General features: G+C 41.7%; 1 protein-coding gene across 1 annotated transcript in view; it reads left to right on the forward strand.

The window, feature by feature from the left end:
* The window catches only part of rgs9b (regulator of G protein signaling 9b), a 91422-nt gene that overhangs the window by 25905 nt on the left and 45768 nt on the right, over positions 1 to 19749 (forward strand). The window contains exons 2-7 of the mRNA XM_043715031.1: positions 581 to 677; positions 7914 to 7964; positions 9886 to 9992; positions 15261 to 15312; positions 15580 to 15638; positions 17471 to 17547. Coding sequence (XP_043570966.1) covers positions 581 to 677; positions 7914 to 7964; positions 9886 to 9992; positions 15261 to 15312; positions 15580 to 15638; positions 17471 to 17547 — 443 coding nt within the window. The remainder of the gene's footprint in view (positions 1 to 580; positions 678 to 7913; positions 7965 to 9885; positions 9993 to 15260; positions 15313 to 15579; positions 15639 to 17470; positions 17548 to 19749) is intronic.

Genomic DNA, 19749 nt, shown 5'->3' on the forward strand with positions numbered 1-19749 from the left:
TAACAATTTAGTTTTGGCTCTGATGGTGTGTGGCTTTGAAGGGAAATTTTTAGTTGGTGGTGTTTCCATTCACCTGCTGCCCTCGTCCTTCTGGGTGGTGACAGGTTTGAAAGGTGCAGACAAGGAGCTTTGCTGGGTTACTGTAGTCCATCTTGTGAATGGCACACATTGCTGCCAAGATGCATTGGTCAATGTATGTGGTGCAATCAAACAAGTTGCTTAGTCCTGGATGGTGTGGAACTTCTTGAAGTTTGCAGCTGCACTCACCCAGGCAAGTGGAGAGCATCTGCTCTCGCCCTGACATATGCCTTAAACAGTTTTATGGGATAGGGAGGCACTCTCTGAAATAGGAAGAAAGATGATTGTCCGGCTTGATGCTCCGGGATATCCTTTCCAATGAGCATTTGTACATTTATGTGATCAGGAGATTAACATTCTCAGTCTCACTGGTGTGAAACTACACGGTAGCAGATCTTGAATAAGCATAGCCCCATACAAGTTGAGATAATATGTTTAGTTTCTGTTCTTCAGTTTTTACATTGATTGCCCATTCTCTCCTTTTCACCTCTTCTCTGTTTAGATTGAGCCTCTGATAAAGGAGATGCAGGATCCAAATACTGGAATTAAAACCCAAACCCAGAGGCTGATAATAACTACAATCCCTCATGCGATGACAGGTAAGCGAGTTAATAATCTTCCACTGTGGTGGTTCTGGCTGCTATTCTTGCATTTACTTCTTAAAACTGGTTTTAAAAATCTTCATTACAATGCACCGCAACATCTTTCCATCAGGACCACAGTTATCAGGTGTGGATGAGTGATCTAACAATTTGTAAATTATTACACATGCACTGAAACCAAAATGATTTTTTTTTAAATGCAAGAGCTTGTATTTGCTTTCATGACCTTGTGATGACCTAAAGTGCTTCCCAGCCAATTACTTATTTCCGAAAATGAAAGTAAAGTAAACTACTGAAGTGTCCGTCTACATAATGTGCTACACAATCCAGAATCCACAACGTCCTGCAGCAAGGTTTACATCACTGGCTGACATGGTAGTTAAGAAGGTGTTTAGCATACTTGCCTTCATTGCCCAGACCTTTCAGTTTAGGAGATGGTACGTCACTGTTGAGGTTTGTACAGGGTGCTGGTGAGGCCTCTTCTATTGTACTGGGTGCAGTTCTGGTCACCCTGCTATAGGAACAATATTATTAAACTGGAGAGGGGTCAGAAAAGATTTATCAGGATGGTGCCAGGAATGGAGGGTTTGTGTTATAAAAATAGGTTGGATAGGCTGCAACCTTTTTCACTGGAGCGTAGGAGGTTGAGACGTGACTTTATAGAGGCTTATAAATCATGGAGGGGTGGTGGTGAGTGGATACGGTGAATGGAAGACGTCTTCCCCTAGGGTGAGGGAGTTCAAGACTAGGGGTGTATTTTTAAAGTGAGAGGAGAAAGATTTACAAAAAAAACATGCAGGGTAACTGTCTTACATTGAGAGTGATTCATGTGTGGAATGAACTTCCAGAGAAAGTGGTAGAAACGGTACAGTTACAACATTTAAAAGACATTGGATAAGTTCATGAATAAGAAATGTTTGAAGAGATGTGGACCAAGTTCAGGCAGGTGGGACTAGTTTAGTTTGGGATTATGTTCTGCATAGACTGGTTGGACCAAAGGTTCTGTTTCTGTGCTGATTGATTCTAAGACTCTATGACCTTTGCATACCTTGTATCAACAATCACCAGTAACAACTGATTGCATGGTCTGGTTCATGAAGGCAGCTCACTACCACCTTTTCAAGGCATCTCAATCATAAAAATGCTGACAAATGGGACTAGATTAATTTAGGGTATCTGTTCGGCATTGACGAGTTGGATTAAAGGGTCTGTTTCCTTGCTGTACAGCTCTACGACTCTATGACAAAGTTAATGAGGCTAATACCTGATATGGAGGGTCTATCTTATGAGGATGTTGATGGGGCTTGAGTCTGTTGGAATTAAGAAAAACAAGAGATGACCCTACTGAAACATACACGATTTTTAGAGGATGTGACATTGAGGCTTTTGGAATAAATTTGTGCTATAGGAAAGATGATGTTAAACTTGAAAGGTTTCAGAAAAGGTGTACAAGGATGTTTCCAGGGTTGGAAGATTTGAGCTACAGGGAGAGGCTGAATAGGCTGGGGCTGTTTTCCCTGGAGTGTCGGAGGCTGAAGGTTGACCTTATAGAGGTTTATAAAATAATAAGGGGCATGTATAGGGTAAATAGACAAGGTCTTTTCCCCAGGGTAGGAGAGTCCAAAATTAGAGAACATAGGTTTAAGGTGAGAGGGAAAAGATTTAAAAGGGACCTAAGGATCAACTTTTCTGTGCCGAGGTGGTGCATGTGTGGAATGATGTGCCAGAGGTAGTGGTGGAGGTTGGTATATTTATAGTATTTAAAAGGCATCTGAATGGGTATATGAATAGGAAGGGTTGAGAAAGAAATGAGTCAAGTGCTGGCAAATGGGTCTAGATTAACTTAGGATATCTGTTTGGGATGGACAATTGGACCGCAGGGTCTGTTTGCATGCTGTACACCTCCATGATTCTGAATGCTGGCCCAGCCAGTTATGTCCATGTCCCACAATCGAATTACAAAATAAAACTGCCAAAATCAATATCAGGATTAGCGAGGCTATAACTGTGAAGTCACAGTTGAGAAGTTGAGTGCGTACCAACAGGGAAACTGACCAAAAAATCCAATTCCAAAATATGCCCGGCTTGTATTTTCAGCCCCTTCCTTTACAGAAGCAAAGAATGGACAACTGACAGGAGCCAGGAAAAATAGCTGAACAGTTTCTAATTCGGATAAAGGCAAAACATTGTGGGTGCTGAAAATCTGAAGCAAACACAGGGAATGCTGGAGAAACTCAGCAGGTCTAACAGTATGGAGGAGAAAGTGAGGTCTGCAGATGCTGGAGATCAGAGCTGAAAATGTGTTGCTGGAAAAGCGCAGCAGGTCAGGCAGCATCCAGGAAACAGGAGGGGCTTATGCCCGAAACGACGATTCTCCTGTTCCCTGGATGCTGCCTGACCTGCTGCGCTTTTCCAGCAACACATTTTCAGGTCTAACAGAACGTGTGGAGAGAGAAAAACAGAGTCAATGTTTCAGGTCTTCTTCAGAACTCCACCTCTTCCGCGTTTCTGATGAATGTCGGGGATTCCTGGCAAAAGACGGAGTGCAAAACGCAGACGTATCCCAGTGTGTAAGGATTCCCAGTAAGTTTGTCCTGATGAATCAGCATTGACCTCTTTGACTGGGTCACATGTACCAAATGGATGGTGACTGCATCCCCAAAGACATCTCTCCGGCGAGCTTGCTATTGGCATGAAATCCACCAGGCCTGCGTGCAAAGATGTCAGCAAGCAAGACCTCAGGTTGACCAGGATTGGAGTTAGTGCATGGGAAATCCTTGCCAGTTCCTGGATGAGAGAAGTCAGAAAGGGCGGGAAAGAAAAGATCAGCGCACACGATAGATGACCAGATGGAGAAAAAGTAAAGATCACTGGAAGGAAACAAAATAACCTCAACCAACCTCAGACCAACCTGTTCATTCAGCCTGTGGTGGGAGAGACTGTTACCCATGAAATAGGCCTTTGACAGTCACACAGACGGTGTTAAGTCCAGAATTGGCAAACACCACAGCTATAGCCTGTCACCTGCCAAGGGCAATGGATGGCATTGTACTGAGACCTGGAATGTCAGATCAGAAACAGTGAAGTTAACAGAATCTAAAGCAGCTTTTTGAAAGCAAAGGAAATCTTAAGAAATAAAATTTAAAATGAATAATTTAAAACAATATGATGATACATGGCTTCTTTAGAGAGCCTGCATGGGTACAATGAGGCACTAAACCTCCTTCTGTGTTAGAGTTTACCATTGTACATTAACATTAAAACCTGGGAACACTACCATTAGAGTATGTGAGGAAACAACTAGGTAAAACATTAAACGTAACAAGACCTTTCATGGGATTTAATTCCTCCTTGTAAATTTGAGCTGGTTTTCATTGTTATGGTGTTTGATTCACTGGTTGTGAATTTCTATCCTTCATATTTCCTGACACTGTGTCTCTTTTCATCTCTGAATAAATAGCTGTTTTCACTGGCATCATTTCATTTCTGGATAATGCTTTCAGCTCTTGAAGCCCAATCTACACCATTTCATTTGCAATGCATGATTTAATCTGAAGTGCTGCAGTTTGATCTACAGTGATATTGGAGGTTTATTGCAGTGTGTTAGAGGGAGAAATAGGATTAACTCAGATATGATTGACAATGTAACCTTTGCTGTGAAGTCGAGCCTTCTCTACATTTCTCAAATTCCTGTTCATCAATGAAGTTCTCTGCTAGTTGTCATATGGTTGTTAACTATTTCTGCTGTTAAACACCACATTGTACAGTACTATGATGCCACTCATCTGCTACACTTAGGAGATAAAACAAAATCAGCTAAAGAATAATGCCAATGATTCATCCCTTCATTATCTCAGTCTGTTGCTAGGTTACTTGGTCTGACAATAAGAGGATTATATAAACTAAATGCTGACACCTACAGGAGACTGAAGGGCTGGAGAACTTATTGATCATGAAGCGTCCTTTGTGATCTTTGCTGGTAGACAGGGTTAGAATAGCAACACTGCTCAATTTAAGACGTTGTTCTCCTAAAGGAGAGCAGCCCTTGTTGAAGCTATGGTTCTTTCATCTCTGTCCCACGTGAGGAAGGATTGACGGTAACCCCCCAGAGCTAACACTGTCTGAAATCTTTGCATTCATAAAATTGTGTCTTTTTTGCCCCATCTCAATTCCCTTCACTCCACCAATAACCACTTCTAGGGAGGAAAGATAAACAGGGAAAAGATGGGAATCAGAAGGGTTGAGGGTTGATGGTGCGAGCCAGAAGGTAATGGAACAAGCAAAGAAACCAAAGCTGGGTCAGAAGGGGAATGTAAATGACAACAGCAGGATAACAGTTGTGGTCTGAAAGAATGATAACACTGGCTAGGATGTGAAAATGTTAAACTCACTGTTCAATCTGAAAAGCTGTTCTTCAAATTTCTATTGAACTACTCCGGAAGAGCATAGGAGGCTGAGGGTAGAGCGAGATCGGAATGGGAATCATATGGAAACTCAAAATAGCCAGTAACCCAAAGCATGGACATTTGAGGTTTGTCAACTCTCCTAATCAACAATGCAGAAGATCAATAATTGAATAATTCAGTTTACTGGTAAAGCAACTAGATGGTAGCGTGTAGAAACCATTTAATTTAGAATGCATTGCATTAATATGAGATTTGATTATGTGTGTTTTAATTAAGATAAAATATTTTCTTAATGTTTTTCTGTATTTTCTGTGTTTGGATTCATTAAGAATCATACAGTAGGTGTTCACTCACTGATGGATTGATTTTGAAAACTCTTTCTTAATGTCAAACAATGAATTTCTCATGTTGCAATAGATTCTAGGCTAGGATAATGCTTTTATATCTGGCAACAAATTAGCATTCAGAATCCTTCTCCTCTTCAGTCCTGTCCCCAAAGGCTGGTCTGATCCAGTGCACCAGAAACTCAACCTGGGAGGGGGACAAGGAGGCAAGTCTCAAATCCTCTCCAGCCAAGACAGGGATCAGACTACTTGCTCTTGACACCAATCTGACCCACACCAGACTTTCAGTTAGCTGAGCTAACCAACTCTCCAAGAGGCTCAAGGTTCTATAGCAATGTACACATTTACATGCAACTTGGAGTAATGGACAGTGATGGTAAAGGCTTCAAATGGCTAAGTTTGTCCCACTCTCACCACCTGCCATTGACATGTGTTAGAAAGTTTAACAAGTGGATACTCACCTGTTCGGTCATGTTATGAGGACACCTTCCTTAGCCATTAAATCCTGAAGTGGAACTGGAACCCAGAATCTCTGACTCAGAAGCAGGGACACCATAATTGTGCCAGAAAAGCTGCCATTCAGAATCTACACTTCCAATTTAATTGGCAAAATTGAGCCAGTTGCATGTAGTGACTGTCCTGCTAAGCTAGTTTTTAAGCTCAGGAAGACTATGTTTGTCATTGAATTGCGACATGATTCAGTTGAGTGTAAAGTTACACTTGTGAATATATTTTCCTTTTGTTTAAAGAACAGATGTGAACATTGACACCAATTTATCAGCCAGTGAGTTGAAGGCAGGCAGTGCAATTTGTGTATCTGTGAGTCTTGACCAAGACTACAGCACAACTACTTCTCCAGAGAAGATGCCATGAGTGGAAGAGTGTTGTTCAATGGAAATTATGTGGGTAAGATCAGTGCCAGTTCCTAACAGGAGTAATGTCTCTTGGCCAGAATAATCTAACATCTCCTATCTGCCTGCAATCTGCAGTGTCACCATATAAAGCCCAATCCATGAAGACGGGAAATGCAGACAGATTCACACTGCAGACATTGAAACAGTGACACCACTTTGCAAAACAAGGAAGCAACAATCATCAACCCTGATATGTTGCAATCACCCACCCCAAATTTAGTAATAGCTAAATGGTATGTGTAGATTCACAGGACTCTGCCCTCTCGTCTGTTCCCTGGGATGTACACCGAGACAAAGATCAACCAAGCTTGGTCTTCCTGAAACTTGTTGGTCTTCCAGAGCAAGGCATTGACCTCAACCAAATGTTGCAGACTGGCACATTCCAAAGTCCAGGACTATATGCTAAGGGATGCACTAAAGCTTGGGCCAGCTGCCACCAAGGCGCAGTGGGGAAAGACCATCTTCTAAGGTCTTTCTGCCAAAGTATAATGGGGGTTCCATTCAGTTATCAAATCATCCCAATGCCTCAAATACATGTAAATTGTATCTTACATAATTAAGAAATGCCTTGGCCTTTTGGAACTGTCAGGAGAGTCAAACTCCAATGTTTGTTGTTCTCAATATGCTGAGACTATGCATAACCAAATTGTTTTAGTGACTATGTATTATGGTAAGATGTGCCTTTAAGAGGGTTTTGTTCTGTCCTGTTTCTCTTGAAAGCAAGTGTTGTAAACCTGGAGCCAAGCTTCTGCACTGTGCCCAGCTGTGCAACTAGATTTTTTTTTAAAAGAGTTCAAACAATAGAAGCAGCATGAAAGGCTGTGGTGGAGCTCCCACAGAACCAGGATTTTAATTTAACTTTCAAATGCTTTTGGGGTTTGGAAGCTGCCAAACATGTCTCCCTGCTACAGCAAAATGCTTGCGTTCTCTCACTCAAGAGTTTTCTCTTGATGTTCTTTCCTCCTGGACTAGAGAAATGCATGAGAGACTATTGATTTTACTGAATTTGCCTTTGCCAAAGGTGTGTTTATGCAATGTCACTATATTTGACCAGCTGCTGTTTAATAGTTATGCAATCTATTATTCTGCTACGTTTTTCAATAAAGCTAAGTTATTCCAATTCTATTTTTTTTTGTATTTTAACTATAGTGTAAGAATAAAGTGTGTTTTGCTTCAAGCCTAGTCTTTTGACCAATCAAATTACGTCTGGAACATGATGCCTTACACTTGCCTTTAAAATAGGATAAAATTGCAGTCTTAATATTAATATATTTTAGGGTGTTTGGTCCTGTCAATAACAGTATGTATCTAAAGGTTTTTTTTAATGAATAAGGTATATTTTTGAAATTTCAAAAAGCTATGTGTAGGTTTACAGGGTCCCTGCTCTAGAGTCAGTAGAATATAGCCACACTTGCAGAAAGAAAATCTCTTCAGGAAAGAACAGCCCAAGATTGAGAAGAGCCTATTGAGATGGGTCTAAGGAAGTTGACACAATTTCAACCCTATTTTCTTCCCTATAACCATTCCCAGCATTTGGGTATCTTCATGATGCTGCCTGTTCTCTTGTAGGGCAAGATGTGCTGGAATGGCTGATTCAGCGCCTGCAAATTACAGATGAAGGTAAGAGCACAAACTCTTAGCTATGCAGCATTGGATCAAATTTTATAAAACAGTTTCTCTTACCTCCACCCTCTATACCTCCATCAATCCTTTGTCCTATAAAGCATCTTCAACTTCTTACTCCTATCAATAACTGATGGGCAATTGTTTCTTCCTAGCTTGCTGTGATTACATTATTCCCCTGTACTCTCCGTTTGAGGATGCCATGAGGCATTGGTTCCCATGGAGCCCCAAAACCCAAACAGCAGCTGCTAGCATTGAAATCAGAAAGTGGGTCTCATACAGGCACCACCTGAATTGTTAGACTAACAACCTCGATGGTCAGCAAGCAGTTGTGTATCACTTGTCATTTCTGTTCCTGTTCTTCTTCTGAATTCATGTGGATCAGATCAGGGCTCTAACAATGACAGTGCTAAATTAATGGGCTGTGACACAGACCTTCAGGTTTATTAGAATGGATTGCATCATGCTAGATTTTATATTTTCAAGGAAGGTGAAAGATTCCATTAAGCTTGATAATTGGTTGATTTGGTGAGAAAACTGTGAAGTATTTCTGTATATAAACATGTACACATATAATAAATTATGCATGCTTACGTTACATATTAAACAGAAGAAAGATTTGCATTTATATAGCACAACCGCAGGACATTACAATAGAACTTCACAGCTACTTATTGAGGTTTCACAGAAAACCCAACAGCCAACTTTCACACAACAAATACAGGCATTGCGAAAAGGAGACAAGAAGTTGAAGCTTTTCATCTTGCACTCATCAGAACTGGGGCACAAGAGGCAGGCCTGAAAAAGGAGGCACCATTTTATTTTATTTTTTTTTTTTTTTCTTTTTTTTTTTTTTTTACGCCAAGGCGTGTCCGGACGGTGGATGAGGGAGAAGAGGTGGATGGTGTGCAGCAGCAATCGATACAGGGCCTTTCTAGGCACCATTTTATAGAGCATGAGAAGGGGGTGCTGATTGGCTGGGCCATCATTGATAGCAAGAACTGTTAACTGTCAATCTTAATTTTCAAGCCAGGCAGATAGATTCTGATTAGTCACGGTGTTGCCATGGGGATGTAGCAGAGATTGGCTAAATCCATGACCCTTTATTTTATGGAAATGTATGTAAAAATTCCTTCTGCCTAAAAAAGACAAGACATAAAAAAGACAGTATTTATGGATTTAGCTTCTAGCACATACTGCAAACCTGACCAAGGATCTTAAATTGGCTTCCAGCCTAATGTTTAGCGCAGTGTGTGGATTATTTAATAAATTACCTCCAATTACAATAAATGGTGAGTATACTTTATTGAGGCTTGCAAGCAAGGACTGATTGTGCATAATTAGAAGTTGCATATTTCAAATAGTCAACAGAATGCTCTTGATTCTGGATTGGGATTTGAATGAGCTGAGAGTGTGATTTGCTGGTCCATTGTTGACACTTCATAATATGTGCAATTAATGCACAAATATACATGTGTATCTGTGTAGAATTATTAGATTAGATTACCTACAGTGTGGAAACAGGCCCTTTGGCCAAACAAGTCCACACCGACCTCCGAAGAATAACCAACCCAGACTCATTTCCCTCTCACTAATGCACCTAACACTACGGGCTATTTAACATGGCCAATACCCCTGGCCTGCAGACATGGGGAGAATATGCAAACTCCACACAGACAGTCGTCCGAGGCTGGAATCGACCTGGGACCCTGGTGCTGGTGAGGCAGCAGTGCTAATCACTGAGCCACAGGGCCACCAGAATGTGTGCGTTGTAGTGTATATGATATTATTTGTAATGTCTTTACACATATGTATATATATCTATAGAACCTGTTTTATGAATTACTTTTTATTTCAATAACTTCACTCTAACTAAACCGCTGTTGGGTTTTTATTGAAATGACATGTTTTTTTCCAGAAAGCTACATCTTGGGGAATATGATTGTGAAGCTTGGCTACATTTACCCCTTACAGGAGCCCAGGAACCTGGTCCTGAAGCATGACAACAGTCTTTACAGGTTCCAGGTAGGTAACCCGGCTTTGCCACTAGTCAAACATGAATCACACAGTTTTGGGTGAACATGTGGAATTTGCTCACTAATCTTGATTCCTGAGTTGTTTACATTTCAAACACTGTATTAATACAAAACTGAACCACTATACACAGGGAAAATTGTTTCCAATAGTGCAGATAGGTCAGTCATCAGAATTTAAGAACATTGGCAGAAAAACCAAAGGATGAAGTGAGTTGTGACCTGGAATGTGCTGCCTGTAAGGGAGCTGGGAGTAAAGATAAGAATACATTTCAAAAGGAAATTGTATAAATGTGGGAAAACATGAAATTCAAAGAGAATTGGGTGGAAAAGGTGAGGGATTCAGATTAATTGGGAGCTATTGAAAGCTGGTACAAACATGGTTGCCTTAATGGCCTCCTTTAGGATAGCAAGATTTTATGCTACAGTTAAATGGAGCAATTTTCATTGACCACATTTCTCTCCTGGGCAAGGTCTGAATTACTTCATGATATGGCTTGGATGACACGTATTAAGATGCTGCTATCAGCTAATTCACGTACAGACTGGTGGCTGAGTGGTTAGCATTGCTGCCTCACAATGCCAGGGACCCAGGATTGATTCCAGCCCTCGATGACTGTCTGTGTGGAGTTTGCATATTCTCCCTGTGTCTGCGTGGGTTTCCTCTGGGTGGTCCGGTTTCCTCCTCCTGTCCAAGATGTTCAGGTTAGGTGGATTGGCTGTGCTAAGTTGCCCATAGTGTCCAGGGATGTGCAGGCTATGTGGATTGGCCATGGGAAATGTGGGGTTATGGTGGTGGATTGGATGCTGTTTAGAGGGTTGGTGCACATTTGATGGACAGCAAAGAAGGTTATCTCAGGTAACAATGGGATCTTAATCAGATTGGCCAATGGGTTGAGAAGTGGCAGATGGAGTTGAATTTAGATAAATGTGAGCTACTGCATTTTGGGAAAGCAAAATCTTAGCAGGACTTATACACTTAATGGTAAGGTCCTCGGGACTGTTGCTGAATAAAGAGACCTTGGAGTGCAGGTTCGTAGTTCCTTGAAAGTGGATCACAGATAGAAAGGAGAGTGAAGAAGGCGTTTGGTATGCTTTCCTTTATTGGTCAGAGTATTGAGTACAGCAGTTGGGAGGTCATGTTGCAGCTATACAGGATATTGGTTAGGTCACTGGTGGAATATTGCGTGCAATTCTGGTCGTCTTCCTATCGGAAAGATGTAGTGAAACTTGAAAGGGCTCAGAAAAGATTTACAAGGATGTTGCCAGGGCTGGAGAATCGGAAGCTGAGGAGTGACCTTATAGTGAAAAAGCTGCCACTTAGGTCCCTTACAAAATCATGAGGAGCGTGGATAGGGTAAATAGACAAAGTCTTTTCCCTGGGGTGGGGGAGTCCAGAAGTAGAGGACATAGGATTAGGGTGAGAGGGGAAAGATATAAAAGAGACCTAAGGGGCAACTTTTTCACGCAGAGTGTGGTACGGGTATGGAATGAGCTGCCAGACGAAGTGATGGAGGCCGGTATAATTACAACATTTAAAAGGCATCTGGATGGATATATGAATAGGAAGGGTTTGGAGGGATATGGGCCGGGTGCTGGCAGGTGGGACTAGATTGGGTTGGGATATCTGGTTGACATGGACGGGTTGGACCGAAGGGTCTGTTTCCATGCTGTACATCTCTATGACTCTATACTCTATAAGTGGCTTCTATCTGCCCTGCAGCGATTCTATGATACTACTTGGGTCTATTAAATGCGTATTTAGTGAAATCTAGGGCTAACCTGAGAATATCACCAGGACTCAGATCAAATCAAAACCCATGGATGGAATCATTGAATCTTTTGGCAATGAAGTATCATTAATAAATAAGCTAGCCGGTCTGCAAATAGCTTGACTTTAACCAAGCGACAATTGTTGTTAGTTTGGAATATGTTTGATGAACTTAACTACAACCAGAACTTAAATTTTTAACAAACCCAGAGAACGCTGGAGAAACTCAGCCAGTCTGACAGCATCTGAGGAGAGAGAAACAGAGTTAACGTTTCAAGTCCAGAGTTATTTTTCTGTTGTCTTTAATGTGGTAAAACATCGCCAGATCTTTCTGAGAAAACAGTATTAAAGTCAGGCAATGAGCTTTTATAAACAAAATCAGAAATTGCTGGAAAAACTCAGCAGGTCTGACAGAATCTGTGGAGAGAAAACACAGTTAATGTTTCAGGTCTGGTGACCATTCTTAAGAAAAACTTGCGTTGGCTTAGAATATATTTGAACAACTTAACTACGACCAAAAGTTAAATTTTTAACAAACCCTGAAAAACCCGCAGAAACCCAGCAGGTTTGACAGTATCTGTGAAAGATTCTGAAGCAGAGGCACTGGACCCAAAACATTAACTCTGCTTTCTCTCCACAGATGCTGCTAAACCTGCTGAGTTTTTTCTAGCAATTTCTGATTTTGTTTCTGATTTCCAGCATCCATGGCTCTTTGTTTTTTTTTGTTGAGGAGATTTTACCTCAGGTGACTAAAAGGCTTGTCAAAGCAGTGGATTTTAAGGAATAAGGAGAGGGAAAGAGAAAGGTGAAGAGTTTTAGGGAAGAAATAGACTGAGAAGATTTGAAGCTCAGGTTGAGGTTCTGGATGTAGGTTTGCTCGCTGAGCTGGAAGGTTCATTTCCAGACGTTTTGTCACCCTACTAGGTAACATCTTCAGTGGGCCTCTGGGCGAAGAAATAGATTCCTGGAGATGTACATGTACAGAAATAGATTCCTGGAAACAGACCCTTCAGTTCAACTTGTTCATGCCAACCAATCATCCAAAATAAATTTAGTCCCATTTGCCAGCTCTTGGTCCATATCCCTCTAAACCCTTCCTATTCATATATCCATCCAGATGCCTTTTAAATGTTGTAATGGCACCAGCTTCCACCACTTCCTCTGGCTGCTCATTCCATACATGCACCATCCTCCGTGTGAAAAAGCTGCCACTTAGGTCCCTTATAAATTTTTCCCCTCTCACCTTAAACCTATGCCCTCTAGTTCTAGACTCCCCCACCCCAGGGAAAGGACTTTGTCTATTTATCCTATCCATGTTCCTCATGATTTATAAACCTATTTAAGGTCTTCCCTCAGTCTCTGCCAGTCCAGTGAAAACAGCCCCAGCTGTTATAGCTCAAACCCTCCAAATCTTTTATGAACCCTTTCAAGTTTCACAACATCCCTCTTATAGCAGGGAGACCAGAATTAGATTAGATTCCCTACGGCCCAACAAGTCCACACCGACCCTCTGAAGAGTAACCCACCCAGACACATTTCCCTCCCCTATATTTACCCCTGACTACTAACATACACTATGGGCAATTTAGCATGGCCAATTCACCTAACCTGCTCATCTTTGGACTGTAGGAGGAAACCGGAGCACCCAGAGGAAACCCACGCAGACACGGGGAGAACGTGCAAACTTCACACAGACAGTTGCCTGAGGCTGGAATCGAACCCAGGTCCCTGGTGCTGTGAGGCAGTAGTGCTAACCACTGAGCCACTGTACCACCCAGTATTCCAAAAGTGACCGAACCAATGTCCTGTGCAGCTGCAGTATGACCTCCCAACTCCTATATTCAGTTCACTGACTAATAAAAGCAAGCATACCAGACAGTCTCTTCACTATCCTATCTTTCTGCAACTCCACTTTCAGGGAACTATAAACCTGCACTTTAAGGTCTCTTTGCTCAGCAATACTCCCCAGGGCTTTACCAGTACTGCCCTGATTTGCCTTTCTAAAATGCAGCACCTCACATTTATCTAAAATAAACTGCACCTTCCACTTCTCAGCCCATTGGCCTATTTGATCAGGATCCTGTTGTAATCTGAGATAACCTTCTTTACTGTGCACTTCACCTCCAATTTTGATGTCATCTGCAAACTTACTAACCATACCTCCTGTGTTCACATCCAATTCATTTATATAAATGATGAAAAGCAGTGGACCCAGCACCAATCTTTGTGGCACACCATAGGTCACAGGCCTCCAGTCTGAAAAGCAACCCTCCACCACCACCCTCTGACTTCTACCTTTGAGTCAGTTCTGTGTCCAAATGGTTAGTTCTCCCTGTATTCCATGAGATCTAACCTTGCTAAACAGTCTGCCATGGGGAACTTTGTTGAACGCCTTACTGAAGTCCATGTAGATCATGTCCACCACTGTGCCCTCATCAATCCTCTTTGTTACTTCCTTAAAAAACTCAATCAAGTTTGTGAGACATGATTCCCATGCACAAAGCCATGCTGACTATCCCTAATCAGTCCTGGCCTTTCCAAATACATGTAAATCCTGTCTCTGAGGATTCCCTCCAACAACTTGCCCACCACCGAAATCAGGCTCACTAGTCTATAGTTCCCTATCTTTTCCTTACCACATTCTTAAATCATGGCACCACATTAGCCAACCTACAGTCTTCTGGTACCTCACCTGTGGCTTATTAGGTCACCTTATTATATGACCAGCAATGGCTGGGTGATGGAAATCAGACAAGTGTGAGACCATACAAACCATATAGAGGAATACAGATAAAGCTGTGAGGCTGGAGGAGCTTATAGAGATCAGGAGTCAGTGAGAACATGGTGAGGTTTGAAAACATAAATGTGAGCTTCCCAATTGCCAGCTCGCTTAACAGGACACCAGTGAGCACAAAAGTGACAAGTGAATTTAGTGTTAGTAAGGACACAGGCAACAATATTTTGGATGAGCTCAAGTTTACATGCACACAATATTAACTGTTCAAAGGTATATTTCTTCAATGTCAAGTTAAGAACATTGGAAATAGGAACAGGAGTAAGCCATTTGGCCCCTCAGTCTTGCCCCACCATCCCAAAAGATCCAAACTCATCTGCCCCAGGCCCTAACTCCGCTCTCCTTCTAGTTCCTCAGAGCTCTAAACTCTTTGCAATTTTAATAATCTGTCTACCCCACTCTTTAAATATTTGCAGTAATCTAGCTTCCACAATTCTCTGGGGTAGAGAATTCCAGAATCGGTCCCTTATTCTCTAACTATGACCCCCATTTGAGATTCCCTCACTATTGAAAACATTTTCTCAACATCTCTCCTGTCAAACCCCATCAGAATCTTGTATGCTTCAGTAAGATAACCCCTTATCCTTTTTAAGATGCTTTTACACGCTTACATATATCCCAGCCTCCTATCTCTATGTATTTCCTGTGATCTAAGAATTTATTTTATTGTTCTTTTTTCTTTAAATCCTACACAGACTCCTTACTTCTGGCCCACTCAGGAATGGCCAGCGGAAGACACAGATTATGGTGAGTATATTTATTAACGTCGTTCACATGATCATTTTCCTCCTTAAATGTGCCAACTCTCAAATAACTAGCAGTGGGAAAAATCAGCAAAATGTTTAAATTAAAACACAAGAAAAACCTTGCATTTATATTGCGCCGTTCACAATCTCAGAACATTTTAAAGTGCTTTAAGGCCAATGCAGTATAGTCCCTGTTGTAATGTAGAGACACTATTTCCATTCTGCAATGAAGTAGTTAATTGATGAATTTTCTTTTTGTGTTTAACAGCAATTTATTTGGCAAAGAAAAATATATGCAAGAAAGGTTTATTGGAAGAATATGAGAAGGTGAGATCTTTCAATGCCGCTCTAACCCAAGAGTTTCCTGCTTTCTGTGTGATGTAAGCATGTTTCTTTTCAGTCCCCAATATATAAAGTTTCTGCAGTTTTAACAGGCTGTAGCGTGGCTCTCCCATTAGAGGCAGGAAGAAACCTAGTGATAGTTTTATCTGACGGTCACCACCCTTCAAAGGGAGGGAGTGTCCTTCACAGTAATCTCAGCCTATGTGGGAATTGAACCCATAATGTCAGCATTACTCTACATTATAAACCAGAAGTCCAGCCAACCGAGCTAACTGACTTCCTCCTAGTTACATGCCCACAAGATAAATGTGAGACCTTGGAAACAGAGCTCTGGGATTGTGTCTGGACAGCTCAACCATCTCAGTTTTAAGTCTAACACCTGTGAGATTCACAATGGGGAGACACTTCACCATTTCCTGAGGAACCTGATCATCAAAGCCCCACAAACTTTGTTCTTCATAGTTTCCACAATATCACAGTCCACTCTCCCCCAGATGTCCATGTCTATTGCTCGCAAATATGTAGTACGCTTTCATGCAGGACCAGCATTTCAATGTTTTCCTCATAGTCTGTCAGACTGGGGCAGCGCAGGAGGAGCAGGCCATTCAGCCCATCATGTCTGTGGGAGATCTTTGTAAGAGTTATCCCATTAGCCTCAGCACAGGACTTTCCTCTTAATCCTTCAAAACTTCCCATGTCAAATATTTATCCAGTTCCTCTTCAAAATTTACTATTTACTATGCCCTTTCAGACAGTGCATTCCTGACCATTACAAGCACTGTCATTATGAAATGTTCATCAGTAAATAAAAGGTGAAGTCACCCATCAGACAGAAAGAACTGGTGGTGGTTTAACCTACAGGTCAGCATGTCTCAGGCAAGGGGAGAAGATGAGAAGGGGAGTCTTTCACCTTAGCCAATGCAGGAATTGAACCTGCACAATTGTTATAATCTCCTGTTGATTCCAGGTTGCCAACTCCAAATGAACATATTCCTCGCAGTTTTTCATCTATTATCCTGCCTCTAATCTCGTCATCTGGCCTTTGTGACTTTATTGACCCATTTCTAATCTTTTTTTTAAATGAATACAAATTATTTCCCACCCCAATTTCCTATTAAAAGTTATCAGCTTTAACCCCAAAGACACCAGAAAAGTTGGCAACCCTGAGAGACACCACTCTTAAAAGGTATAGTCAGGAGAATGATATGGTTTGATTTATTACTGTCCCGTGTACGGAGGTACAGTGAAAAGTGTTGTCTTATAAGCGTCATAGGCAGACGGTACTATACAAGTGCATCAGGGTAACAGAACAGAACAGAATGCAGGATATAGTGTTACAGCTGTTGAGAAGGTAGAGAGAGATCAACATTAACATTAAAGTGGTCAATTCAAAACTCTGATAGCAGCAGGGAAGAAGGTGTTCTTGAATCTGTTGAGGTCTTTGATTATGTTGGTTGCTTTACTAGTGCAGTGAGGTCGATGGGTGGAAAGCTGGTTTGTGTGATGGGCTGGGCTGTGTTCACGACTCTCTGTAGTTCCTTGCAGTCTTGGGAAAAACAGTTGCCGTACCAAACTATGATGCATCCGGATAGAATGCTTTCTATGGTGCATCTATAAAAAATTTTAAGAGTCTTTATGGATGTGCCAAATTTCCTTAGCCTCCTGAGGAAGTAGGGTTTTTTTTGTGCTTTCTTGACCGTAGTGTCAATGTGGGTGAAATGGGACAGAATGTTGGTGATTTTTGGTGAATGAGGACACGGGCATTTTATTGGATGACCAAAAGGATTAATGCATTGACTTTATTTCTTTTCTTTAAGGAAAATTACAATAACTTGAACATGAAGATCAACCACAAGTGGGATTTTATCATCATGCAGGCAAAGGAACAATATCGGTAAGTTCAGGTGAAATTGTCAGTGTTCCAACCTTCCTTACACAGCAGGCACTGGGTGCTTGAGAATTAGTGACAGCAGAAATGACAACAGGATCTAGTTTTCTAGATTATTGTTTTATCGTGTCCGCGCTATGATTATTGCCGCGCTATGATTTTGTGTTCTTTACAGATTGGTCCGGGAGCAGGCTAAGTCAGGAACTGTTTTTAGGCCTAAACTTCAAAGTAACACAATTTATTACTGTATACATGAATACTAACACTGCTGTACATGGCGATTGTAGACAGACTAGGAGCTGACTTATAATTACATTAGATGAAGACTAATCTTATTTTCTTCACATTTTCATGTTCATGCTGTAGTCTGTCCAGGTATGTCTTCCAGACTCTCTTAAATCCTAGTGTGTTCTAACTCCACCCACACTGTGCCTTTATTCCTGATGAAGGGCTTTTGCCCGAAACGTCGATTTTGCCTGTCCTCGGATGCTGCCTGAATTGCTGTGCTCTTCCAGCACCACTGATCCAGATAGGATTTAAGAGAGTCTGGAAGACATACCTGGTCAGACTACAGCATGGACATGAAAATGTGAAGAAAATAAGATTAAGCTATTTATGCACAGTGATGTGCAGCTCCGTAACATCATCAGAAGGTTGCTCTGGGGTCCTGAAGTCTTCACACAAAATTGCACTATGGGCTAATTAAATAAAAATGGAAGAACTTCCATTTCAAAGTGTTTCAAAGTGCTTTCTACTCACTGTTGTTACGTAGGGAATGTGGCAGCCAATTTGCAAGCAGCAAGTGGCCATAATCAAGAAAGATATTAATGACCAGACAGCCTGTACTTTAGCGAAACAAAACTGCAAAATGCTGGAAATACACTGCAGATCAGAAACCATCTATAAAACTGGAACAGAGTTGTCATAGGTTGATGATCTTTTAACAGGATGTATTTCAGTGTTTCCAGCACATTCCAGCTTTTTCCAGCTTCCCACCATCCACGGTATTTTGTTTATTTGTATCCAGTGAGTGAAGGATAAATACTGACTGGGACACTGGGAGTAATTCCCCTGCTCTTCTTCAAAATAATCCCATGGGATTGTCTGCAAGGGGACTGAGTCTCTGTTTATGTTCTTAGTCATGATGTGGAGGAGCCGGTGTTGTACTAGGGTGGACAAAGTTAAAAACCACACAACACCAGGTTATAGTCCAAACCTTTTCTTAGTAATATTGTTCAGGGATACTTACTGAGCCAGGTCACTGAGGCTGTTCTGGCAGTAGGGAGTGGGAGTGTCAGCTACACAGACCTGTAAGTCTTGGGTTATAGAGTGCTGACAATTCCTTTCCACCCTTATATTTTGGTTTGGGACTAGAGAGTAATGTTTTCTCTTGCACGAACCTGCCATTCTTTGGGATGCCACCCAGATGCAGATTGTGATGCTAAAGAGAAGAAAACTGTGGGGGCAAGCATGTGACTGGGGGTGCAGGGGAGTGTGACTCCTCACCAGGATTGTTAATGTGCAAGGGCCTTTCCTCATGAAAGGCTTTTGCCCGAAACATCGATTCTCCTGCTCCTCAGATACGCCTGACCTGCTGTGCTTTTCCAGCACCACACTCTCGACTCTGATCTCCAGCATCTGCAGTCCTCACTTTTGCCTTGTTAACGTGCACATCACCCTGTATGTGTAATATTAACCATGTCCAGTAGAGGGGAGGGCTGAGTCAGTGTAAAAACAATGCATTGTAGCTTCAAGTTTGTGTTTTGGAGATACCATGACCCTGCTGAAGTTTAAAACCTTATGGGAAAGAATGTTCACATTTGTATAGCACCCTCCACATCCTTTTAGTTATCTCCAATACCCCTATGTAGTGATTGGAACAAGTTGGCCAGATGGATTCCATTGAGTAAGAGATCCCTGACTGGGGTTGTTAACCTGGCTCAATCAGGGAGCCCAGGCTGGCAGGCATTTTCCTTGCTTTAGGGAACTATTCTGAGTTGGCTGCTCAGAGTCCATGTACTGGGCCTGGAAAGGGTGACTTGGTGATGGGATACCAGCCTCCATGGAATTACTTCATCCTACTAACGATTTTGTTTAAAAAATCTCTGTTGTTATTTGGAAAATTGGCACACAATACTCACACAGTAAGGAGGGTCTCACAAGCAGCAATGAGTGCATGACCAGATAATCTGTTTTGGCGATGTTGAT

The sequence above is a fragment of the Chiloscyllium plagiosum genome, chromosome 24 (assembly GCF_004010195.1).
Source record: "Chiloscyllium plagiosum isolate BGI_BamShark_2017 chromosome 24, ASM401019v2, whole genome shotgun sequence".
Taxonomy (NCBI): Eukaryota; Metazoa; Chordata; class Chondrichthyes; order Orectolobiformes; family Hemiscylliidae; genus Chiloscyllium; species Chiloscyllium plagiosum.